Source organism: Sebastes umbrosus, chromosome 3 (assembly GCF_015220745.1).
Source record: "Sebastes umbrosus isolate fSebUmb1 chromosome 3, fSebUmb1.pri, whole genome shotgun sequence".
Taxonomy (NCBI): Eukaryota; Metazoa; Chordata; class Actinopteri; order Perciformes; family Sebastidae; genus Sebastes; species Sebastes umbrosus.
Genome location: NC_051271.1, coordinates 2,196,854 through 2,219,057, shown reverse-complemented (window position 1 = coordinate 2,219,057; position 22,204 = coordinate 2,196,854). Strand labels below are relative to the sequence as shown.

The following is a 22,204-nucleotide window of genomic DNA, read 5'->3' as shown; positions in this document are numbered from 1 at the left end:
TGACATGGCGGTCTGCGGCTATACTTTATATTGTCAACTGGAAACATTAGGACACTATGCAATATTTTTATCACAGAGAAATACTGCTCTTGTTATGCACTAAGATGAAGTTGTGGTAGCGTATATCTGGTGCCATTTGCATCAGCTAATGGGGATCCTTTTTATATAAATATTTAATTTTAAATAGCAAAACAAGAACATTTTACTGTTAATAATTCATTGATTAATCATTTAGTCAATTAAGAAATTAATTTACCAGTTGAAAAACATATTAATGAGAGTATTTTTCGGTTTGGATTGGCAAAAAAAGTCCTCAGACACCACTCCAAAAATGTGTATGTTTTTGGGACGGAGTGACTCATCTCATTTTACATATACTCTTTGTTTGTTTGTTTTTGTTTCCGGTTGTGCCTTGAGTCTCTTTTTTTTAAGCTTATTTTAAATGTGTGAACAATAAAAATAACAATTAAATCAACACATAGGTAAACAATACATATAAAGGAAATAAAGGGATAAATAAATAAATAAAACAAACAAACATAAAAATAAATAAATAAAACAAACAAACATAAAAATAAATGAGTAAATAATAGTAACTTAAGTAAAAACATTAAAATGGGAGCACAAACTTCCTCTTTTACTAGCCTTTTTTGTTTTTTTGCAGTATATATTGTCTTGATATATAGTTTCATTTCTTTCTTAAAAACAATAAAGTGAGGTTTAACTGTCGTAAAATTTGCATTTATGAGTGTAAAACTTTGCGACAATGAGAATGACACCTTTGAGTCTCGACTGAGTGAACAGACTCCTTTGACCGCTGTGTGGAAGTCTCATCACGTGACATCAGTCAACATAAATAAATAAAAAAGTAACATAAAATCCATAACATGCCAGGGGTTAATATAAATTAATTAATTAATAAATAAATGAATAAATAAATAAATAATAGTAACTTAAGTAAAATCATTAAAGTGGGAGCACAAACTCCCTCTTTTACTAGCCTTTTTTGTTTTTTTTGCAGAATATATTGTCTTGATATATAGTTTCATTTCTTTCTTAAAAGCATTAAAGTGAGGCTTAACTAAATAAATCCATAACATGCCAGGGGTTAGTATAAATAAATATATAAATGAATAAATGAATAAATAAATAAATAAATAAATAAATAAATAAATAAATAAATAAATAAATAAATAAATAAATAAATAAATAAATAATAGTAACTTAAATAGTAAACACTCTCTCTTTTACTAGTCTTTTTTGTTTTTTACAGAATATATTGTCTTAATATATAGTTCCATTTCTTTCTGAAAAATATTAAATTGATGTTTAACTGTTGCAAATTTTGCATTTATGAGTGCAAAACTTTGCGACAATGAGAATGACACCTTTGAGTCTTGACTGAGGGAATAAACTCCCCTGTGGGTCTGAACTGAGGGAACAAACTCACCTTTGAGTCTGAACTGAGGGAACAAACCTTTTCTCCACTGTGTGGAAGTCTCATCACGTGACGTCAGTCAACATAAACAGAAGTCATGTGACTTTCGGTTCATTCTCCACCATGGCGGCCGGGTCGCTGCTGCAGCTCCCTGCTGCTGCTTCTCTCCTCTTCCTCCTCTTCTTCTTCCTCCTCAGAGGGGCTTTAAGTTTCCCTCTGGGTCAGGAGACTAAACAGACTCCTACCTGCGGATACGAGGTGAGCTGAGGTCACTGTTCTAACGTTTAATGAGTTTATTTGAGTTGTTTAACATCAGTTAGTTAAAGTTAGTTTCAGTTTCACTCATCAGCCTTTTTGTTTTCTCAGTTTGTTTTGAGGAAGTGAGATTATATTATATTATATTGAGAATATAAACAGGAAAGAAGGTTTATTTCTACTGATATTTATTAATATTATGTCTCTACTGACGTGTCCAGTACTGTAGATACTGTAGATGTGTCTTTAGTGAGTATTTGTATTTATTAAAATAATAAATCGTATACCAACAACTTGGTAAAAAAAATCTTTAAAATTAATAGAATTTTTATTTATTATTAAAATAATAAATTGTACACCAGTAACCTGATAAAAAATCTTTAAAATTATTAGAAATTGTATTTATTATTTAAATAATTAATCGTGTGTGTGTGTGTGTGTGTGTGTGTGTGTGTGTGTGTGTGTGTGTGTGTGTGTGTGTGCGCGCGTGCGTGTTCATTCGTGTCACAGTCATGTCACGCCACCAAGTCCAACATGCTGAACGTCCACCTGGTCCCTCACACACACGATGACGTCGGCTGGCTCAAGACTGTTGACCAGTACTACTATGGAGGTCAGTCTCTCACACACACACACACACACACACACACACACACACACACACACACACACACACACACTGAATATACCTCCCACACATTCTCGTGCTTCCCCTCTTTAATTAGAGGAAGTGAAATGTTTGTATTTACATTTAGAAAGAACATGTTTTTTTTCCAGTCTACCGCCAAGAACAGGACTGATGTTATTTTGCAAATTCCTGCACAGCTTAAAGGTCTTATGTCAGATATTTACAGTACTGTTATGTCATTCAATAGTTTAGCACCTGATAAGATCTGAGCAGACTGGGGGGAAGAGCTTGGACCTGATATTTTTGAACCTTTATTTAACCAGGTAGTGCTCATTGAGATTAAGAATCTCTTTTGCAAGAGAGACCTGGCCAAGACAGCAGCATTTAAACATACATTAAAGTTTCAGACGCCACAACATAAAACAAATGCAAAATAAAAACTTAGCATAATATTATACAAAACACATTAAAATCAAGTGTTTGAAGCCAACGTTATAGAAACACAGACAGCTCCTGATTGACTTCTAGGTCTTTCATTGATGTTTTAAATCCATCAAAAGTAATTCCCAGTTTCAACTCAGCTAAAGGACATCTTACCTAGTTCTGTGCGGACCTTAGGTACAGATAATAAGTACAGGTCAGACGAGCGTAGGCTATAGCTCTGTGCCCTTCTATCTTATGTTGTCTTCAGTAGCAGACACTGCAATAACAGTTTTATAGTTTTATAGTTTTGTGCGATTCAGCGACGACCTTGCTTGTTTCAGCATCACATGTCTTTTTATAGAGAGAGCGGCCGTGAGTCCTGCAGGTGACCATCATCTGTTCTTGACCTGTGTGTGGTTATGTAAGCAGAGATCATCTGCGCTTTATATGGATAGATAATGTCGACTGTATGTATGTGTGGGAGTGTGCATGAATGCAAAGACTCATGAATCCATTTTTTATTTATTTATTCCAATATGATCCTGCAGTGTAAGCACAGAGTTATGAATTTTAATGTTTAAGAAAATTGAAAATAATTTAAAAAGATTTTGCAGAGTGTTTCTTAATTTTGTTGTTGCCATGAAAGCTAGAGATGCACCGATCCGATGTTTGAAGTCCTTTGTTTATCGGCCGATACCAAGTGCCAATCCGATACCGAGTGTTTAATAAATAAGCTGGAAATCACTGTTCTTTTCTGTGTAAGGCAACATCAGGTTTGACTCAAACATTGTTTTCTTAACTTTGTAAAACAAAATGTAACAAATAAATACAATTTTATATTTTATTTACACAAATTGAATTTTTATTTGTTATTAAAATAATAAATCGTACACCAGCTACTTGGTAAAATAAATCTTTAAAATTAATAGAATTTTTTTTTATTATTAAAACAATAAATCGTAGATCAGTCACTTTGTAAAATATCTTCGAAATTAACAGGAATTACAATTCAAGTGAAAACCTTTTTAAAGCAGCAAAAAAATGGTCAAAATTTAAACAGTAATTACAATTCCAGTATATAATGTATATAGTATATAAACATAGAATAGAATTGAATAGATTGAATCCATTGTCACCGATACCTGATCCACTATATTTTCACTATAGTGACTAAATCCTTGCAGCGTCTTGAAGTTGTGATTCCTATAGTGAAAAACAATGTCACTTTTGTCCTGAATCTGTGCACGTTTGTATGTGTGTGTGTGTGTGTAGATCGTAACGACATCCAGCATGCGGGGGTGCAGTACATCCTGGACTCTGTGGTGGATCAGCTGCTGAAGAACCCGGACCGGAGGTTTATCTACGTGGAGACGGCGTTCTTCTACCGCTGGTGGAAACAGCAGAGCTCCAGCATGCAGCAGACGGTCAAACAGCTGGTTAATGAAGGTACAACAACACTCTACATTTACATTTACACTGGAAGTGGTTTCATAACCTGATTAAACTCCTCTACCTGCCTTCTCCTCACCGCTTCCTTCCTCCAGGCCGTCTGGAGTTTGTGAATGGCGGCTGGTGTATGAGCGACGAGGCCACCACCCACTACAGTGCCGTCATCGACCAGATGACCATGGGCCTGAGGTTCCTCAATGACACCTTTGGGCCTTGTGGTCGCCCCCGCGTCGCCTGGCACATCGACCCCTTTGGCCACGCCCGAGAACACGCCTCCATGTTTGCACAGGTAGTTCATCTTAAAGGAATAGTTCAACATTTTTAGGAAATACGTTGAAAATTCTGTTGCAGAGAGTTAGCCAGGCAACCAGCGGAGACTTTAAACCACAGACTGTATATAAGAAGTAGACGGGGTCACCATGACGTCACACCCACATGACTAACTGTTTCCTGTGTGTGTGTGTGTGTGTGTGTGTGTGTGTGTGTGTTTGTGTTGTTCCAGATGGGGTATGACGGCTTCTTCTTTGGACGTCTGGACTACCAGGACCGGGCTCACAGGATGACGGCGAAGGAGCAGGAGCTTCTGTGGAGGGCGTCTGACAGCCTCACACCGCCCATGGCTGACCTCTTCACTGGTAACAAAACTCCCACGCACACAATGATACTTCACTTTTGTGTATTATAAAAATACATATTTTTCCATTTGGGGTGCATGTCTGTTTTTTGTTTCTTTCTTTTTGTAATTGGGTTGAACCGACCGTTTAACCTTTTGTCCTCTAAACAGGGATCCTTCCCAACGGGTACAACCCTCCTGAGGGCTTCTGCTGGGACCAGTCCTGTGATGATCCACCAATCAGAGACGACCCTGACCTGGAGGACTATAATGTTGATGATGTGGTGATGCGCTTCCTCACCATCGCCAACAGTCAGGTTAGACACACACACACTCACCTAAACATAAACACACCGACAATCCAACATCGAAGAACTCGCGTTGACGAAGGCCGCCTGTGGTGTCGCCTCACGTCGCCTGCGTCTTGGCCAAAACGTTTCACTCGAACACACCGCAAAGACGACAGCCAACGGCCGACTACCACGTACGTTCTGCGCCTGCGTGAGATGAAATAACTCGGAAGACCGAGGACGGCGGATATAGAAACCGTTGTTATGATACGTACACGAAACAAAGCGGCGTCTGCCGACCATTTTCACACCACTCTCACTCACAACTTAGCTTCATTCCAGATGTTCATGTCGCTGTGAAAATATCCGTGTGTTGGAACGATCAGATGAAGATGAAGATGAAACATGAGAAGAGCCTCCTGTGTTTTTCCTCTCGACTTTACTCGTTGGCTTGCTTTCCTCACGTCCGTTTCTCTTCTTGTGCACTGAGTCGTTTAATCTGAACAGTCAATCGGAGTGATTTCTCTCTCCGACGGGGTCCATTCAACATGCTGAATCGGCCTCCGACATGGGCAGACTAGAACCGACGGTGCGGGACACACTGCAAAAAGTAGGCCGACAGACGCTCACCGACGGCCCCAAACCGTCTGATGGCCGGCCGTCGGCTTGGTGTGTCGGGACCTTTAAGATATGATAACTAATGACATGCTCACTGTACCCAATTATGTGTACTCTTTTAAATGCACCATATCTGCCGCTAGGGGTCTCTCAATCAAAACAATAACAAAAGACGGAATTTGGTGAAACGGTGAAGCAGCGTGGGATCATGGAAGTTGTTGTTTTCATCGCAGTCGCATTTCTCCGACGCTGTTCGGCGGATACAGGACGTCCCGGAGGGGCTGCGAGCGACGCTGCCGCTAACGTTTGCTCAGCTTGTTTCTCTGATAACTTCAGATCCAGACGTCCGATGACAAAAAATCCTTCATCTGGTTAAATTATATAAATAAAAACCATCAATATATTATAACTATATTGTAAAAATGTAGCTTAAAACTGGATAAAAAGTCTATTTATGACTGCTTCTGGCAGAAAACCACAACGCTGACGCATGATCAAAGGGGATATGACGCTATTGACAGTCGACCAAATGAAACACACTGTTACTTTAATTAAAATTATTATTATTTCTCATGTTTGAAAATTGTTGGAAACATTTGGTATAATGTAAGTACACAGTTCAACAAAATATATAACATGGGTTTAGTCGGTTTTAGACGTTTTAATGCGGAAAAGTAACATATTATACCTTTAACAAAGAAAGAAATGTACATTTTTAATTACAAGCTACATTAATTAACAACCTAAAGCCAATAAATACAACCAAGAGAAGAGTTTTGATTGAGTGATATGATTAAATCTCTTTTTTTTTCCTCTCCCAGGCTATGGTGTATAAGACCAACCACATCATCATGACCATGGGCTCAGACTTCCAGTATGAGAACGCCAACCTGTGGTACAAGAACCTGGACAAGCTGATCCACTACGTCAACGCCCAGCAGGCGAACGGCGGCAAAGTCAACGTGCTCTATTCTACGCCGTCCTGTTACCTACAGGAGCTGCACAGAGCGAACCTCACCTGGTAGTGTGAACTTTAAATGTTGGAGTAATAATGAGAGCATCATTTCAGTTCTTTTCTGCTGCAACTTCATCCTCTTTTGAACCCAGGGCTTTGAAGACGGATGATTTCTTCCCCTACGCAGACAGCGCTCATGATTTCTGGACCGGCTACTTTACCAGCCGACCGGCGCTGAAGCGTTACGAGAGGATCAGCAACAGCAACCTGCAGGTAGTTTGAGGTTCACTCTTTGAGTACAAACACGGATTAATTAGCATTTTCCACAATGGAAGTCGCAATAAATATTAACACTTTCCTGTAAAAAGTTTCAAAGAAATCAAAATTATCTTTCTTGGGAAAATATATATTCAAAAAATATCTTAAGAAGTGGGTTTTCAGCTCAGAAGCTATATGTTGCGAGATCTGTGGCACTCGTTTTTTTTATGCAGGAATGAATAACATTTCTAAATGTGATAGAAATATATTAATACTACACAGAATCAAAATTTGGTTGCAAGAAAGTGAAAACTAGTGGACGTATTAACTTTTGAAAATTAAAGATTCTTCGTTCGGGTAAAAACGATATTTGTTTTTATTAATTTGATGACTGTAAAACATTCAACAACTAATATGTAACTAAGTTATTAATGCATGTATGCAATAAAACTATATCAATACATGTTGCATGTTTATCCGTCAGGGTTTCTTGGATGTTTGGTACAAATTTTAACCAAATCCAGTGAAAAATAAGAAATTAGTGAGGCTTACACCGTAGAATACACAAACTTAAAAAAAAACTTTTAAAAGTCATAACTAAAAAAGTATGTAGAGTAGGGCTGTAGGACTTTGTTGTTTTCACAGTAAATCCCTGACATGAACTGTGAGGTCTTGTTGAGTTGGTATGGAGTGTCTCTTTACTTTGTTCTGGTAGGTGTGTAGTGAAAATGTCATCGACAGACGCTATTTAAATACATGGCTAGTATAAAAATGTAAAAAAAAAAAAAAAAGTAAAAAAATAAAAGTCATAGTATAAAAATGTAAAACAAAAAAGTGATAGTATTAGTGTAAAACAAAAAAGTCATGGTGTAAAATTGTAAAAAAACAAAATCAAAGTATAAAAATGTAGAAAAAAAAAAAAGTCATTGTATAAAAATATATATAAAAAAACAAAATCATAGTATAAAATGTGAAAACAAAAAAAAGTCAGAAAAAAAAAGTAAAAAAAACAAAATTAGTATAAAAAAAGAAAAAAAAATGTCATGGTATAAAAATGTAAAAAAAAAAAAAAGTCAGAAAAAAAAAGTAAAAAAAAAAAAAGTCATAGTATAAAAATGTAAAAACAAAATGTCATGGTATAAAAAAGTAAAAAAAAAAAAAGTCAGAAAAAAAAAGTAAAAAAAAAAAAAAGTCATAGTATAAAAAAAAAAAAAAAAGTCAGAAAAAAAAAGTAAAAAAAAAAAAAGTCAGTATAAAAATGTAAAAACAAAATGTCATGGTATAAAAATGGAAAAAAAAAAAAGTCATAGAAAAAAAAAGTAAAATAAAAAAGTCAGTATTAAAAAAAAAAAAAAAAAAAAAGTCATAGTATAAAAAAAAGTAAAAAAAAAAAAGTCATAGAAAAAAAAAGTAAAAAAAAAATAGTCATAGTATAAAAATGGAAAAAACAAAATGTCATGGTATAAAAATGTAAAAAAAAAAAAAGTCAGAAAAAAAAAGTAAAAAAAAAAAAAAGTCATAGTATAAAAAAAAAAAAAAGTCAGAAAAAAAAAGTAAAAAAAAAAAAGTCATAGTATAAAAATGGAAAAACAAAATGTCATGGTATAAAAATGGAAAAAAAAAAAAAAAGTCAGAAAAAAAAAGTAAAAAAAAAAAAGTCATAGTATAAAAATGTAAAAACAAAATGTCATGGTATAAAAAAGTAAAAAAAAAAAAAGTCATAGAAAAAAAAAGTAAAAAAAAAAAAAAAGTCATAGTATAAAAAAAAAAGAAAAGTCAGAAAAAAAAAAGTAAAAAAAAAAAAAGTCATAGTATAAAAATGGAAAAAAAAAAAAAAGTCATAGAAAAAAAATGGAAAAAAAAAAGTCAGTATTAAAAAAAAAAAAAAAAAAAAAAAAAAAAAGTCATAGTATAAAAAAAAGTAAAAAAAAAAAAAGTCAGTATTTAAAAAAAAAAAAAAAAAAAAAAAGTCATAGTATAAAAAAAAGTAAAAAAAAAAAAAGTTATAGAAAAAAAAAGTAAAAAAAAAAGTCATAGTATAAAAAAAAAAAAGTCAGAAAAAAAAAGTAAAAAAAAAGTCATAGTAGTAAAAAAAAAAAAGTCATAAAAAAAAAGTCATAGTATAAAAAAAAGTTAAAAAAAAAAAAAGTCATAGTTTAAAAATGTAAAAACAAAATGTCATGGTATAAAAATGTAAAAAAAAAAAAAAAGTCATAGTATAAAAAAAAGTAAAAAAAAAAAAATTCATAGAAAAAAAAGTCATAGTATAAAAATGTAAAAGAAAGTCAAAGTATAGAAATGTCATATTATTTCATAAAAATGTAAAAACAAAGAAAAGTCATATTAGAAAAATGTAAAGAAAAAAGTCATGGTATAAAAATGTAAAAAAAAAAAGTCATAGTATGTCATTAAAATATAAAAACAAAGAAAAGTCATATTAGAAAAATGTAGTATGTCATAAAAATGTAAAAAAAAATATAGTATACCATGAAAATATAAAAAGTCATAGTATGTCTCATAGAATTGTAAAAAAAAAAACAAATCATGTCATAAAAATGTAGAAATGAAAAAGAGTAAAAAAGTCATAGTATGTCATAATTAATGTAAAAAAACTAATCATAGTTTAATATGTCTGGAAAAAAGTCATGTCATAAAAATGTAATTTAAAAAATGTTATCTAAAAAGTCATAGTATAATGCTGCGACCAACGTCCTTTTTTCCACCTGCTGATGACATTCATCAACGGGTCACCAAAGTCAGTCGGATTCATCCTCTGGGACCACAACATCTGTTCTCAGTGTTGTATTAACTCCGTCTGACAGTCGGTCTGTTGTAAATGTGTTGCGTTGTTTATTTACAGACCTGTAACCAGCTGGAGATCCTTGGTGGTCCGGTCTCCAGGAACGGACCCTTTGGGAAGGGGGACAGCCAGACCCTGAGTGAGATTTAGTTTTCATTACTTGGATCACCACATACTGTACATCCTAACTGACTATCATGATAATTAATATCAATAAACATGACTGGAGACCAGACAGAGGACTGACTGACTGACAGGAACGTGTTTGTGCTGTGGTTGTCAGAGAAAGCGATGGCGGTGGCTCAGCACCATGACGCAGTGTCGGGCACGGAGAAGCAACACGTAGCGAACGACTACGCCAGGAGGCTCGCCAACGGCTGGCAACACTGTCAGGTAGTTCAAGCTTCACACGGCGTCATGTTGTTCCACACAATCCTGTTTGTTTCCAATAAAAACTGGTCGTTTGGATCAGCTGTAAATGTCTATTAAACCTATTTTTCATTTAGATTTACTTTCATTTTAGTTAGTTTTCAGAGTGTGTTTGATATAGATATATATCATATAGATATATACATAAACATGACTGGAGAACTGTGTAGGAATGGACATAATGTTTAATCTTCGCGCTACTTTAGTGAAGCAATAGCGACATGGCGCCGTCTCCTTGAAGGTCAAGTTCAGGTTCTGTGGTTCAACGTCACAAGAGTTGACGGAAATTCATGCTTTCTCCTTTTTTTATGTAGTTGGTCATATAATAGAGCTTTAAAAAACTCAAACTGAAATTCATTTCCGTTAATTTTTTATTTATTTTTCATTCGTTTTTTATATCGTTTCTGCTTATTTTTGTTTTATTTTCAGTTTTAGTTTACAATAATAACCCCGTCCACAACGAGGTTTGCTCTTGTCAGACACGTGATGGAGACGATTCTGATTAGCCTCCAATCTGCAAAAACTCTTTTATTTAATAATGAGTTGGATTATCCAGCTTTTATGGCAATTTAATTGGGTTTTTTTAAGTCATATTTTAGTAAAATATACTTTTTATATGGAAACTTTTTTTGTCAAGCTTGGGATAATAATTACTTTACGTTTTCTGTGGCCATTGTATAATTTTATTTATTTATAATTGTTAGAAATTTCATTAGGCATTTGGTGAAAATCAGTAAAGACTCCAAAAAATGCTAAAATAGTTCACAAATGTGTATTATGGGACTTATCAAGCCTCCTGGGGTGTAACTTTTTATCAAACAAATAGCTGAAACTACTTATTGTGTGTTTTATGTCCATAGTTTGTTTAAAGATATTATAATGGAGGACTAACCTCGTAACACACCTGCTCTCTCTGAGTTGTTCTGCCTCTCTCATGTGTCTCTCAGGTTCTGGTCAGTAACAGTCTGGCTGCTCTGAGCGGCTCGTCTGCTGAACGAATCTACTGTGACAACCTCAACATCAGTGTGTGTCCTCTCACCGAGGCCAGCAAAAAGGTGACACACACACACACACACACACACACACACACACACACACACACACACACACACACACAGCTTCACTTGCTGTCATTGTCCTTAAAAGTTCCTTATATATATATATATATATATATGGACAATATATTATAATATTGCCAAAGCATCAAGTAATAATGAGATTATAAAGACAAAGAACAATTCCTAAAATCAAGAAAATAGCAGAAAACAATTAACCTTTGCTCTTCTCTCTCTCTCTCTCTCTCTCAGTTCTCAGTCAATGTGTACAACCCTCTCGCTCGCCCCGTCACCTGGCCGGTCAGGCTGCCGGTGAACGGGACGTCATACGCCGTATCGGATGCTGACGGCAAATCTGTGGACTGCCAGGTCAGTGTGTGTGTGTGTGCGTGCAGGGTTTCCATGCATCATGGTAACCCTGGTAAACAGTTGACCATTTTCAGCCATAATGCTGCAGCCGTTGTGTGTTTCTTTGAAGACTTTAAAACATTTTCTGTCCCTTCTCTAACATCTTCTTCTCTTGTGTTTGTGTTCCAGGTGGTTCCGGTGTCCACGGCCACCCGGGACGTGAGGAGAAACCGAGGCTTCGCCGTCAACGAGCTGCTGTTCCAGGTCCGGGCTCCTCCACTGGGCTTCACCACCTACTCCGTGTCCCTGCTTCAGGACGGGCCTCCACCTGCCTCCACGCGGCGCCGCACGCCCACCACCATCCAGAACAAGGTCTCACCACAGCGTTACCACACACTTTGTGCTGCATCATGGGAAATGAGTACATCATGCTTCACAGACAGGAACAACATGGTTAACATCAGTGGTGACATCACGAGTACATCCAGAACTATATCCATCTTTGTGTTGAATAGAAACGGTTATGGAAAGTTAAAGATGCGTCTCCTCTCTCGTCAGAGCCTCCGACTGCGACTCCTTTGCTCAGAGCGGCTGTCAATCATAACGTCTCAGCCCCTTTTTATAGCATCAAATAACTAATTAAAACCAAACTGATCAGTAAAATAAACACTTGAACAAACATCAGCGTGATGAGAACTACCTAAAATGACAGAAACCATCTTTGAGAAGAATTTATTTCACGTGTACTTTGACTTTTTAGTTTGTCCCATCCGCTAACATGGAGGAGGCGGGGTTTATGACCTATACTGCAGCCAGCCACCAGGGGGCGATCCAGATGTTTTGGGGAGCTGTCATGTCGTCCATCTTTATAAACAGTCTTTGGTTTATGAATTTCCTTGAAAGAGCACCTAACTAAAGGGCTAATCCTGTGTTTATTGTACCTGTATGCATTTTCTAAGACAGAGAACATCTGTATTGTCCTCTGAAAACTGAGTATTTGTGTGTCCTCGTGCTCCAGTTCCTACAAGTGACCTTTGACCCCGACACCGGCCTCTTGAGCAGCCTCAGCAACCTGGAGACCAAACAGACCATCAAACTGACCCAGAACTTCTACTGGTTAGTGTTTCTGACAGAAGAGCACACAAACATTTTGAAACTCCACGTTTGAGCCGAAACACCTGCAGACCATTGTGTGTAAGAGAGCGGGCCTTTTGCTTTCCTACCGTTCGTTACGTGTCGGGTGTTTGTGTGTTCCAGGTACAACGCCAGTGACGGTAACAACTCGCTGAGTGACCAGATGTCAGGTGCCTACATCTTCAGACCCAACTCCTCCACGCCGTTCATCATCAGCAAGACGACCAAGACGGAGAGCATTCAGGTAGAGAGCGAGCGTGATTCCTTTTATATCTCTTTTAAACTCACAAACCTGACATCCTTAAAGGTGAGGTTTCATTAAAAAAAACACAATTAATTGAATTGATTATGCAGCTTTATTTTGAAATTGGTTTATTCTATTTATTCATGAATATATTAGTGTCACATGTCAGACAGTGATGTAAACTGCAACTTGACTGGTTGGTGGAGGCGTTTAACTGTGAGGCGGTAATTCTAGTTTTATTAAATTGTGGCAGCTGCCAATTCTCTGGTGCTTGCTGTTGTTTCCCTTTTCCCTGGTGTTTTTTTGGTTGAGTTGCTGAGTGATTAGAGGGTTATTCAGTTCACCTGTTGCGCAGGGTGTGGGGACTGGCTCTTAAATGATAGTTGAGAGCAGCTTGGTGCATTCCCCTCTTGGCCAATCAGGGTGTAACGACGCCCTTTCTGTAGGGCTTAAAAGAGGAGGGAAACTGCACACCCAGTGTCATTCTGATCTCTCCTTCACTCAATGCAACATGTGTTATCAGCTTTACCAGAAACTCTGGTCTGTTTTGGGCCCTTTTGGGATTCTGTGATCTTTGTGTTTTGTTTGTTGAGAGTGTTGACTCCTAGTTGGGGAAACAAGTTAAGTGCCAACCAATTAGGTTACCTGCACTGGGACGTTTAGGTACTATTTGTGCAACGATCTGGCTTGCCTTACAATAGCCTAACGCCTGCAGGCTGTATTTTTGTATTCTATTCATTTGTTGATTTTCAATGAAACCCTTTATACCCATTTCTTTTAGTGTATTTTATTTGGGAAAACTTTAAAGGAGGGTAAAAGGAAAAACACAAACCAATATTTCAGTTTCCTTAATTGTTTGTTATTATAGAGGCATTTGTTCATTATTATTATTAAGAAGGCATTTTATTTTATATTATTATGTGGATGGGAACTGTTTTTCAGTCTTCTGACTGAACAACTAAAGTCTGGGGAACTCAGTACCGCCACAAAATAAACACCAAAAAATGAATTATTTTCTGTATATTAAATGTTAGGGGGATTTTTTTCACAGTCTGTTATATATGTCACTGATTAGAAACATTGATTTTGATGCATTTTTATTTTTGTGCATTGTCAGATATATATTTAAAAAGTCTCCTTCCTAAAACTGCTATGAAATACTATATATTATTATTATTTTCCACTTTTTTAACCTTTTAAATGTTTGTTTACATAACACCACTGTGTTTTTTTTAATACTAAATGCTAGTCTGGGATATGTCTGTGATTAGCAACAACATTGGTGTTGATGCATTATTATTTATTTGTGCAGGAAACCAGGAAAATAGCACAAACATAAGAAAATGACTCAATCTGGTGGAACATAGTAAAAAGTAAAATTTTGAATCCAGGGCTTTAGATTGAAAGCCTGATATAACAGAATGCATTATTTTATGCAGTAATGTCCATGTGATCAAACATTGTGGTTTCAGTGAGGACATTTTTGTTCTTAAGGGTCTGTATTCTGGATGTTCATTATAGACTTATAGGACAGCTCCTATAAGTCTTAGGTTGAACTAACAAAATTTGAAAAAAAACAACTCACATTTATGCCATATGCACACAACACAGTTGAAACGCTCGCAAAATTGCAAAAAGTTAAAAAAAATTTTTTTAAAAAAAGTCATATTAAAAAAAAGTCATATAAAATTGTAAAGAAAAAAAAGTCATAGTATGTCATAAAAATGTAAAAAATAAAAAAAGTCATAGTATGTCATAAAATGTGAAAAATAAAAAAGTCATAGTATGTCATAAAAATGTAATAAAAAAAGTCATAGTATAAAAATAAAAAAGTCATAAAAATGTAAAAAAAAAAAAAAAGAAGTCATAGTATGCCATACAAAAGTTAAAAAAAAGTAATATAAAAATGTAAAAAAAAAAGTCATAGTATAAAAATGTAAAAAAAAAATTCATATAAAATTGTAAAAAAAAAAAAAAAGTTATGTCATAAAAATTATCGAAAAATTACAAATTAAAAAGCCAAAAATGTCCTTAGTGATGCACAATTACAGTGTAAATATTAAAACAAATATTAATTTCTTTTGCATCCGTCTCCCGTCCAGACCCCCGTGGTGCAGGAGGTGAGGCAGTGGTTTTCTCCTTGGGTGTCTCAGGTGGTTCGTCTCTACGCCGACAGCAGAGCTCTGGAGCTGGAGTGGACCGTCGGACCGCTGCCCATCGAGTGAGTGTGTGTGTGTGTGTGTGTTTATCACGAATACAGTGACACCGTATACAGTATATCTTTTCAGGACCAGTGTGTAACATTTAGGGGGATCTATTGATTTATAATATTAATAACTGTTTTCTTTAGTGTATAATCACCTGGTAATAAGAATCGTTGTTTTCGTTACCTAAGAATGAGCGGGTTATGTCTACATCTACAGTAACGTTTCCTGCTTATCGAATAACGTTACTCGCTCCTGTCGCCACCGCTCTCTCTCTCTTGCTTCACCACTCACTTCCCACGTACACACACACACACACTCTACGCACTGGCTCTGCTCCAAATGACCTACGCTACTTTTACAACCACCGGCTCTAGAGACAGACATTAACGTTATCGCATCGGCCACCGTAGCTCTCCAACACACTTGGCTTGACTACGTCTCTTCCTCTCTCCATTAGTGACGACCTGGGGAAGGAGGTGATCACTCGTCTCGACACCAGCATCAAAACCTCTGAATATTTCTACACCGATTCCAACGGCAGAGAGATGCTGCAGAGGAAGTGAGACAAACTGATTTTTTTTTAAATATGTTGTAACTAAAATTTGTCACATGTTAATTACAGTATTTTAAATGAAATGTGTGTCGTTGTTTTTTATCTAAAGGAAAGATTTCCGTCCCACTTGGAAGCTGAGGCAGTCGGAGCCCATTGCTGGAAACTACTACCCCATCAACTCCCGTGCTTTCATCAAGGTGTGAAAGGGTTTTCTGAAATAATCCACCTTTTAAGAGGAACTAGAAGCTTTTGTTTTGTCCAGTGTTTTTGCTCCTCTCTCTGGCTAGTTGAAGTTTTTTGTGTGATATGTTGGTTCACTGGGCTTTTTCCAACTGCGGCTTTTATCCAGGGTTAAGTCCTTTTTCTTTTTATCTTTTAATGATTTTGAAAAGGTAACGCGTGCTTTTATCACCACACGTCTTTGACTATTGTGATGCACTTCACCGGTGTCGGTGTTAGCCGAGCCTCTTTGTCTCGCCTGCAGCTTGTTCGTCTTTTAACCGGTTCACATAAACGTGAACACATCTCCCCGATTCTGGCTTCTCTTCACCAGCTCCTTGTGTGTTTTTAAGATTGATTTTCATCATTAATACATAAATCGTTAAATGGGTAAGCTCCAACTTCTCTCTCAGACCTTTTTAAAACCACATCTTTTATCAAGGACACTCAGATCCACTGAGCAGTTGCTTCTGACTGTCCCAAGGTCAAAGTTGAAGGTCAGAGGTGACCGAGCCTTTCCAGCTCTGGAGCGCTCTGCCTCCACATGTTGGACTGTCCCCCACACTGCCTGCTTTTAAATCAAACCACAAAACACACTTTTATTCCTCGGCTTTTGGCTTTTTTAAATCCTTTTTCCTTTCCTATTGGTCTTAACGCTTTTATTATCTTAATGTCCTGTTGGTTTTAAATTGCTCTTTGTGTTTTATTGAGTTGATTTTACGTTTAATTGTGCAGCACTTTGGTCAACTTGTGGTGTTTTTAAATGCGCTTTATGAATACATTTGGATTGGATGTGTTGTGTGTTTTCAGGATGACGAGGACCAGCTCACTGTGGTGACGGATCGCTCTCAAGGAGGAGGCAGCATCCAGAACGGCTCTCTGGAGATCATGGTGACACACACACACCACACACTGCAGGCTAATCCACACACACACACCGAGTCTCTCCCTCTTAACTCCTCCTCCTCCTCCTCAGCTCCACCGCCGGCTGTTGTACGATGACGTCCGCGGCGTCGCCGAGCCTCTCAACGAGACCTCCAGCATCTTCCCAGAGGGGCTGGTGGTCCGAGGCCGCCTCCTGCTCTCCCTGGACCGCCCGCCCAGCGCGGCCGACGCTCACCGCCCGCTGGCCCAGGAGGTGGTGCTGCAGCCGCTGCTGACCTTCACTGACGGAGATCTGCACCCGAACACTCAACTGGAGGTGAGTGAGAAGGAGCAGTGGGATGCATTTTACTCTGTAGCTGCAGTACAGATATCACAGGACAGGACTTATATGAGAGGTCAGAATCTAAACCCTGGTGGGTAGATTTGTCAGTCCTCAAACCAACGGGTGATGTCACGGTGACTACGTCCACTTCTTATATACAGCCTATGTTTTTTTATGACATGTTATGACACACTATTTACGGTTAAGGTTACTTCTGCCAACTTAAACTAGTTTGTTTCAGTCTTAGTGAAAGGTGATTATAGCTTTGAGCAGAATTGTAAACCTGAATGTTTCTGCTGTCGGTCAGTCTCCGACCCGTTTGGGTCATTAACGTGTCTGTGCTCCGTTTCTCTCCTGTTTTCTACATGTTTGCATTTTCAGACATTCGTCCTCATTTCACAAACTCTCAGGTGAGAGAGCAGAGCTGAGCTGTTGTTGTTTTTAAGCTCTAGTTGTGCTGACATGTCTTCAGAGCTTGTAATAATTAGAAGCACATCGTGTCAACGTCGTACTAATTACAGAGAAATGATGCCCCGTAATTAATGTGACAGTCCTCAGACAGATCAGTCAAAACCAAACGTCACAGGCAACGTTTAAATGTTTTAATCCAGCGGGATGGTCTGAATGAACCATCCAGAGTTACAGTAAGTCAGCTGTCTTCCTCTGTATGTCTGTGTGTGTGTCTGTAGTTCTCTGGGCTGCAGGCTGCGCTGCCCCCTGCTGTCCACCTGCTCACACTGACCCAGTGGGACGAAGACTCGGTGCTGCTGAGACTGGAGCATCAGTTCCAGATCTGGGAGAGCAAAGTGAACTCACAGCCCGTCACCGTCAACCTGCAGGTCAGAGACGCTTCTTATACTTTTTGTTGTGTTGTGTGGACATTATATAGATGGGTAATTTACTGTTTAAGTCAAATAAAGTAAATATAATGAAATGTAAATCTAATTTACTATAACTGCTTTGTGTACAACTGTAGAAGCTGTTTTCCACTCTGGACGTGCTGGGCATGTCTGAACTGAACCTGTCGGCCAATCAGTGGAAAGATGAGATGAAACGTTTTCCTTGGACACCACAGACCGGTACAGCACACCTACACCTGTCATGAACTTCAATACAGTCGCTCTGAACATGCAACAAGTCAGTTTGGTCTGGAGAGACATGTAATGAGCACAGATCATCCCAGATTCAAAGCTTCTCCCTGAAGTGTAGCCCACCACTGGAGCCGGGCTCGGTGTCAATCCTTTTTGTTTTGGTACAGACTGAAATGTCTCCATAGCAACAAGTATGGAGAACTGTCAAGTACTCAGAACTGGCCTCGACTGTCAGAGGCGTATTTAAGACGATTTTATTTGGGCTGCTTGTGTTTAGAAAATGTTTCACATTATAGGATTGTGGTTTTGTTTGTTAAAGTGGAAACTTGTCAAACTGTGGCATGCAACAAAAACCTTAAATGATATTGGTATACTGATACCCGAACCCAATGGGGCCACTAGGGGTCGCCAAAGCTTCACAGGTCGCGAGGCCATTCTTGTTTTTTTAGGGGTGTAAGAAAACCTTTTTTTAAATTATACTGTTGGTGTATGTCTCAGTTTTTCTTTTTTTTCTGAGAGGAAAACTAAATCAATTTGTTATTTTTAAAGTTTGGATTATTATTTATGATGTAAACAGGAGAAGTGCGATAACAGTGAAGACCTGAACACAAGTTCTATTCAGTCTTTCCAGTGAATTACATGAATGGATATCTGATATTTAGATTGTTTTAAAGGTGTCACCAGAGGGAAGTGCAGGAGTGGGGTCAGATTTCTTGGACATTCGCCCTCTAAGTTTTGATATTTGTTGTGTAGAAGAGGACATTGTGTCCTGTTGGTAGCACTAGAGGAAAGATCAGGGAGGGTTACTAGAAAATAGGGCTGGACCACAATATTCGACTGCTCGTATTCGATTTTCAATTATGCTATTTAGATATTCCTGGTTTTTCTTTTAACCCCGCAGGGTTACAAACATGCAACAACATCCTTTTAATTTAAACGGAAAGACACATGTTGCAGCGCTCTGATGCCGTCCATCTCAGCCGAGAACAGAGACATGTCTGGCTGTCCTTCCCGAGTCGTGTCATGGAGACGAGCCAAAAGAGCCCCCGTCGCCGTTGCTCATGACAGAGCGCAACCTTTGCGAGGCTCCGGCCGAGAGGAAGCCTCCGCAGGCTGCATTACGCACAGATATGCAGCCGGGCACTGCCGGAGAGGCGGTGCGTAATGCGTGGAGATAGCAGGCTCAACGCCGTAGTTTATTGGGAGAGAGCATCATAACGTGCCGCGTCCACACGAGGTGTCAAACAGCACTCGAGGACTCATCATGACAATTTTGTTTGGTAAAATGTGTGACATGTGACGGACTCTTCCTCTGGGGGTCGTGTATATTAAGTTTTGTGACAGTCTTTCCCGTAGTTGTTGAGATGTCTCGCTATATTTCCAAAGATCACTTCAGCTCCTTTAACCCCGTTAGAGAAGGAAAAGACACCAGAGGAGAACCTGTCCTCCAAAAAGCAGTTTGACACTCACCAGTTCTGAACACCAGGCCGCCAAACGCTGGTGAATTTGTCTGGCGTGTGTGTCGGCTCTCTGGCAGGAAGCTGCCGCTGGTTAGCTGCCAGTCACTGATGGACCACTTGGCTGCTGGTTGAGGGTCGTGTTCAGTTTCAGCAGTAGATGGATTGAAGAGAGGAGAATACAGAAATCCCACCGACGCTGTTTAATTCTGCGAGGGGGGTAATCACCGCTCCATTACAGTCGACTTAACTGTAAAGACTTATTTCCCTGCAGGGACCAATCAGGCAGGCAGTGTAGTATAATGAGTCATAACTGCATTGTTATGGCTCAGAGATTTAATAGTAAACTGTGGGGTGTTTTTAGAGACTCAGCAAGACGAGGTAGAATTAATGAATTTCACGTTCCCGTTGCCGTCGCTAAGTTTCTACCTTTTTGAATTTCTGTGACGTTTGACCTTTTTACTGCTGGTTTCTTACAACCGCTGATCTGAGAACTGAAGTTTATTCCAGGATGACATATTTACGGAGCCGTAGAGAGAAAAAAATCGATGTTGAGGCCACATTTTAGTAATTTGTGCACACAGAGACATATTTCGTGGCCTCCGTAGAGCGCACAAGATAAGAACATACAGAGAGCGAGCACAGCGCACCTTGCTGCAGGCTGCAACTGGAGGGATGTTGCACGCTGTCAAGCCACAATTACGCACAAATTAGTAAATTGTGACCTCAATTTACACCGATCAGCCAGAACATTATGACCACCTGCCTAATATGGAGTAGGTCCCCCCCTGACCCGTGGAGGCATGGACTCCACCAGACCTCTGAAGGTCCGCTGTGGTATCTGGCACCAAGCTGTCAGTAGCAGATCCTTTAAGTCCTGTAAGTTGTGAGGTGGGGCCTCCGTGGATCGGACTTGTTTGTCCAGCACATCCCACAGATGCTCGATCGGATTGAGATCTGGAGAATTTGGAGGCCGAGTCAACACCTCCAACTCGTTGATATCCACATGATGTAAAAGAAAACGTGATTCATCAGACCGGGCCACCTTCTTCCATTGCTCCGTGATCCAGTTCTGATGCTCACGTGCCCTTTGAAGGCGCTTTTGGCGGTGGACACGGGTCAGCATGGGTCACACTGACCGGTCTGCGGCTACGCAGCCCCATACGCAACAAACTGCTCCTCACTGTGTGTTCTGACAGCTTTCTATCAGAACTAGCAATCACTTTTTCAGCAGTTTGAGCTCCAGTAGCTCTTCTATTGGATCAGACAACACGGGCCACCCTTCACTCCCCACGTGCATCAATGAGCCTCGGGTCTGACCCTGTCGCTGATTCACCGGTTCTCCTTCCCCGGACCACTGCAGACCGGGAACATCCCACAAGAGCTGCAGTTCTGGAGATGCTCTGACCCGGTCGTCTAGTCAGCACTATTTGGCCCTTGTCAAAGTCCCTCACATCCTGACGCTGGCCCATTTTTTCTGCTTCCAACACAAAGTTCAAAATGTTCACTTGCTGTCTAATATATCCCCCCCACTGCCAGGTGCCATGGTAACCAGATAATCAATGTTATTCACCTCCCCTGTCAGTGGTCTGAATGTTATGACTGATCAGTGTATATATATTTTTTCTCTCTATTTTCCAGATGGGAAGCCGCCGCTGCCGAAGAAGTTCCTAGACCCGTCGGCATGGGAGGTAACCTTGAGGCCGATGGAGATCCGAACCTTCCTGCTCAGGGTCAGCCTCAGATAGACGATCACACGCCTCCGCTTTTACAAGACGCTGCAGCGATGCAGTTTTAATCAAACGTCCTGTGGCCTCTCGCTTGTGATTGATTCGATCAAGCGAGGACGGCTGTAAAAGGGATTAAAAGAACGAGTGGCCTTGATTCTGAGTGTGAACGCAGCGATGAGACAACACAATGATAAATCATATCAACGCCATATCTTCCTCACGGCGGTCCAGACAGAAGAAAGAGAAGATGACTATTTGCCATTTAGTGACGCTGAATGAATGTTTCTCCTTTGAGAGAAAGAACACTGCACACATCAGTAATACTAAATCCTTCTCAAAACAGGTTTTTTTTCAGACTTTTTCACACATTTTCTATCTGATTTCTTTTAACACTTCCAATCACACAAATCCTTAAAGACATTTTCTGTACACAAAACTGGTGCCAACTTCCGTGCAATACGTGTAACCTTTGTATTTCTGCCAATATGTGTATATAGTATGAACATGATTTTATACTGATCACCAAGCAGCTGATAATAAAGTCTATTCTTCTTACATTGTGTCAACCTGCATGTTAATGTTACAGCTACACATCCACCGACATCCCGTTTTCTCCCTAAAGACGTCTTCAACAAAAAACGTTAAGATGATTTTAGACGTGGCAATGCCAGATGTACGTGCACACGGTGGGGGGGAAGACATCTCTTATCAGTTAGCAGCCTTTCTTGAAAAAAGGAGCTTGTTTGCAAACAAGAAATTGTATAGAGAGCTGCAGGAATGAGTCCTAAAACCCAGAAATTAGT

At 38.8% G+C, this 22,204-nt stretch overlaps 1 protein-coding gene across 1 annotated transcript; it reads left to right on the top strand.

Annotated features, from left to right (window-relative positions):
- Positions 1–1,538: 1,538 nt before the first annotated feature.
- man2b1 (mannosidase, alpha, class 2B, member 1) lies at positions 1,539–21,665 on the top strand. Its single transcript, XM_037764409.1, has 23 exons — positions 1,539–1,696; positions 2,204–2,306; positions 4,017–4,190; positions 4,289–4,482; positions 4,696–4,828; positions 4,978–5,123; positions 6,536–6,735; positions 6,822–6,942; positions 9,788–9,866; positions 10,011–10,120; positions 11,104–11,211; positions 11,464–11,580; positions 11,749–11,931; positions 12,578–12,675; positions 12,817–12,937; positions 15,040–15,158; positions 15,602–15,703; positions 15,807–15,894; positions 16,727–16,807; positions 16,893–17,117; positions 17,813–17,962; positions 18,100–18,202; positions 21,313–21,665. The coding sequence occupies exons 1-23, from the start codon at positions 1,562–1,564 to the stop codon at positions 21,417–21,419; spliced, it is 2,997 nt and encodes a 998-aa protein (XP_037620337.1). The 5' UTR covers positions 1,539–1,561; the 3' UTR covers positions 21,420–21,665.
- Positions 21,666–22,204: the final 539 nt, after the last annotated feature.

Bases quoted from the DNA above. Each gene is read 5' to 3' on its own strand.
- man2b1 (XM_037764409.1), top strand. From the start codon at position 1,562: ATGGCGGCCGGGTCGCTGCTGCAGCTCCCTGCTGCTGCTTCTCTCCTC. The intron at 1,697-2,203 runs GTGAGCTGAGGT...TTCGTGTCACAG, and splicing joins CTCCTACCTGCGGATACGAG to TCATGTCACGCCACCAAGTC. The intron at 2,307-4,016 runs GTCAGTCTCTCA...GTGTGTGTGTAG, and splicing joins TGACCAGTACTACTATGGAG to ATCGTAACGACATCCAGCAT.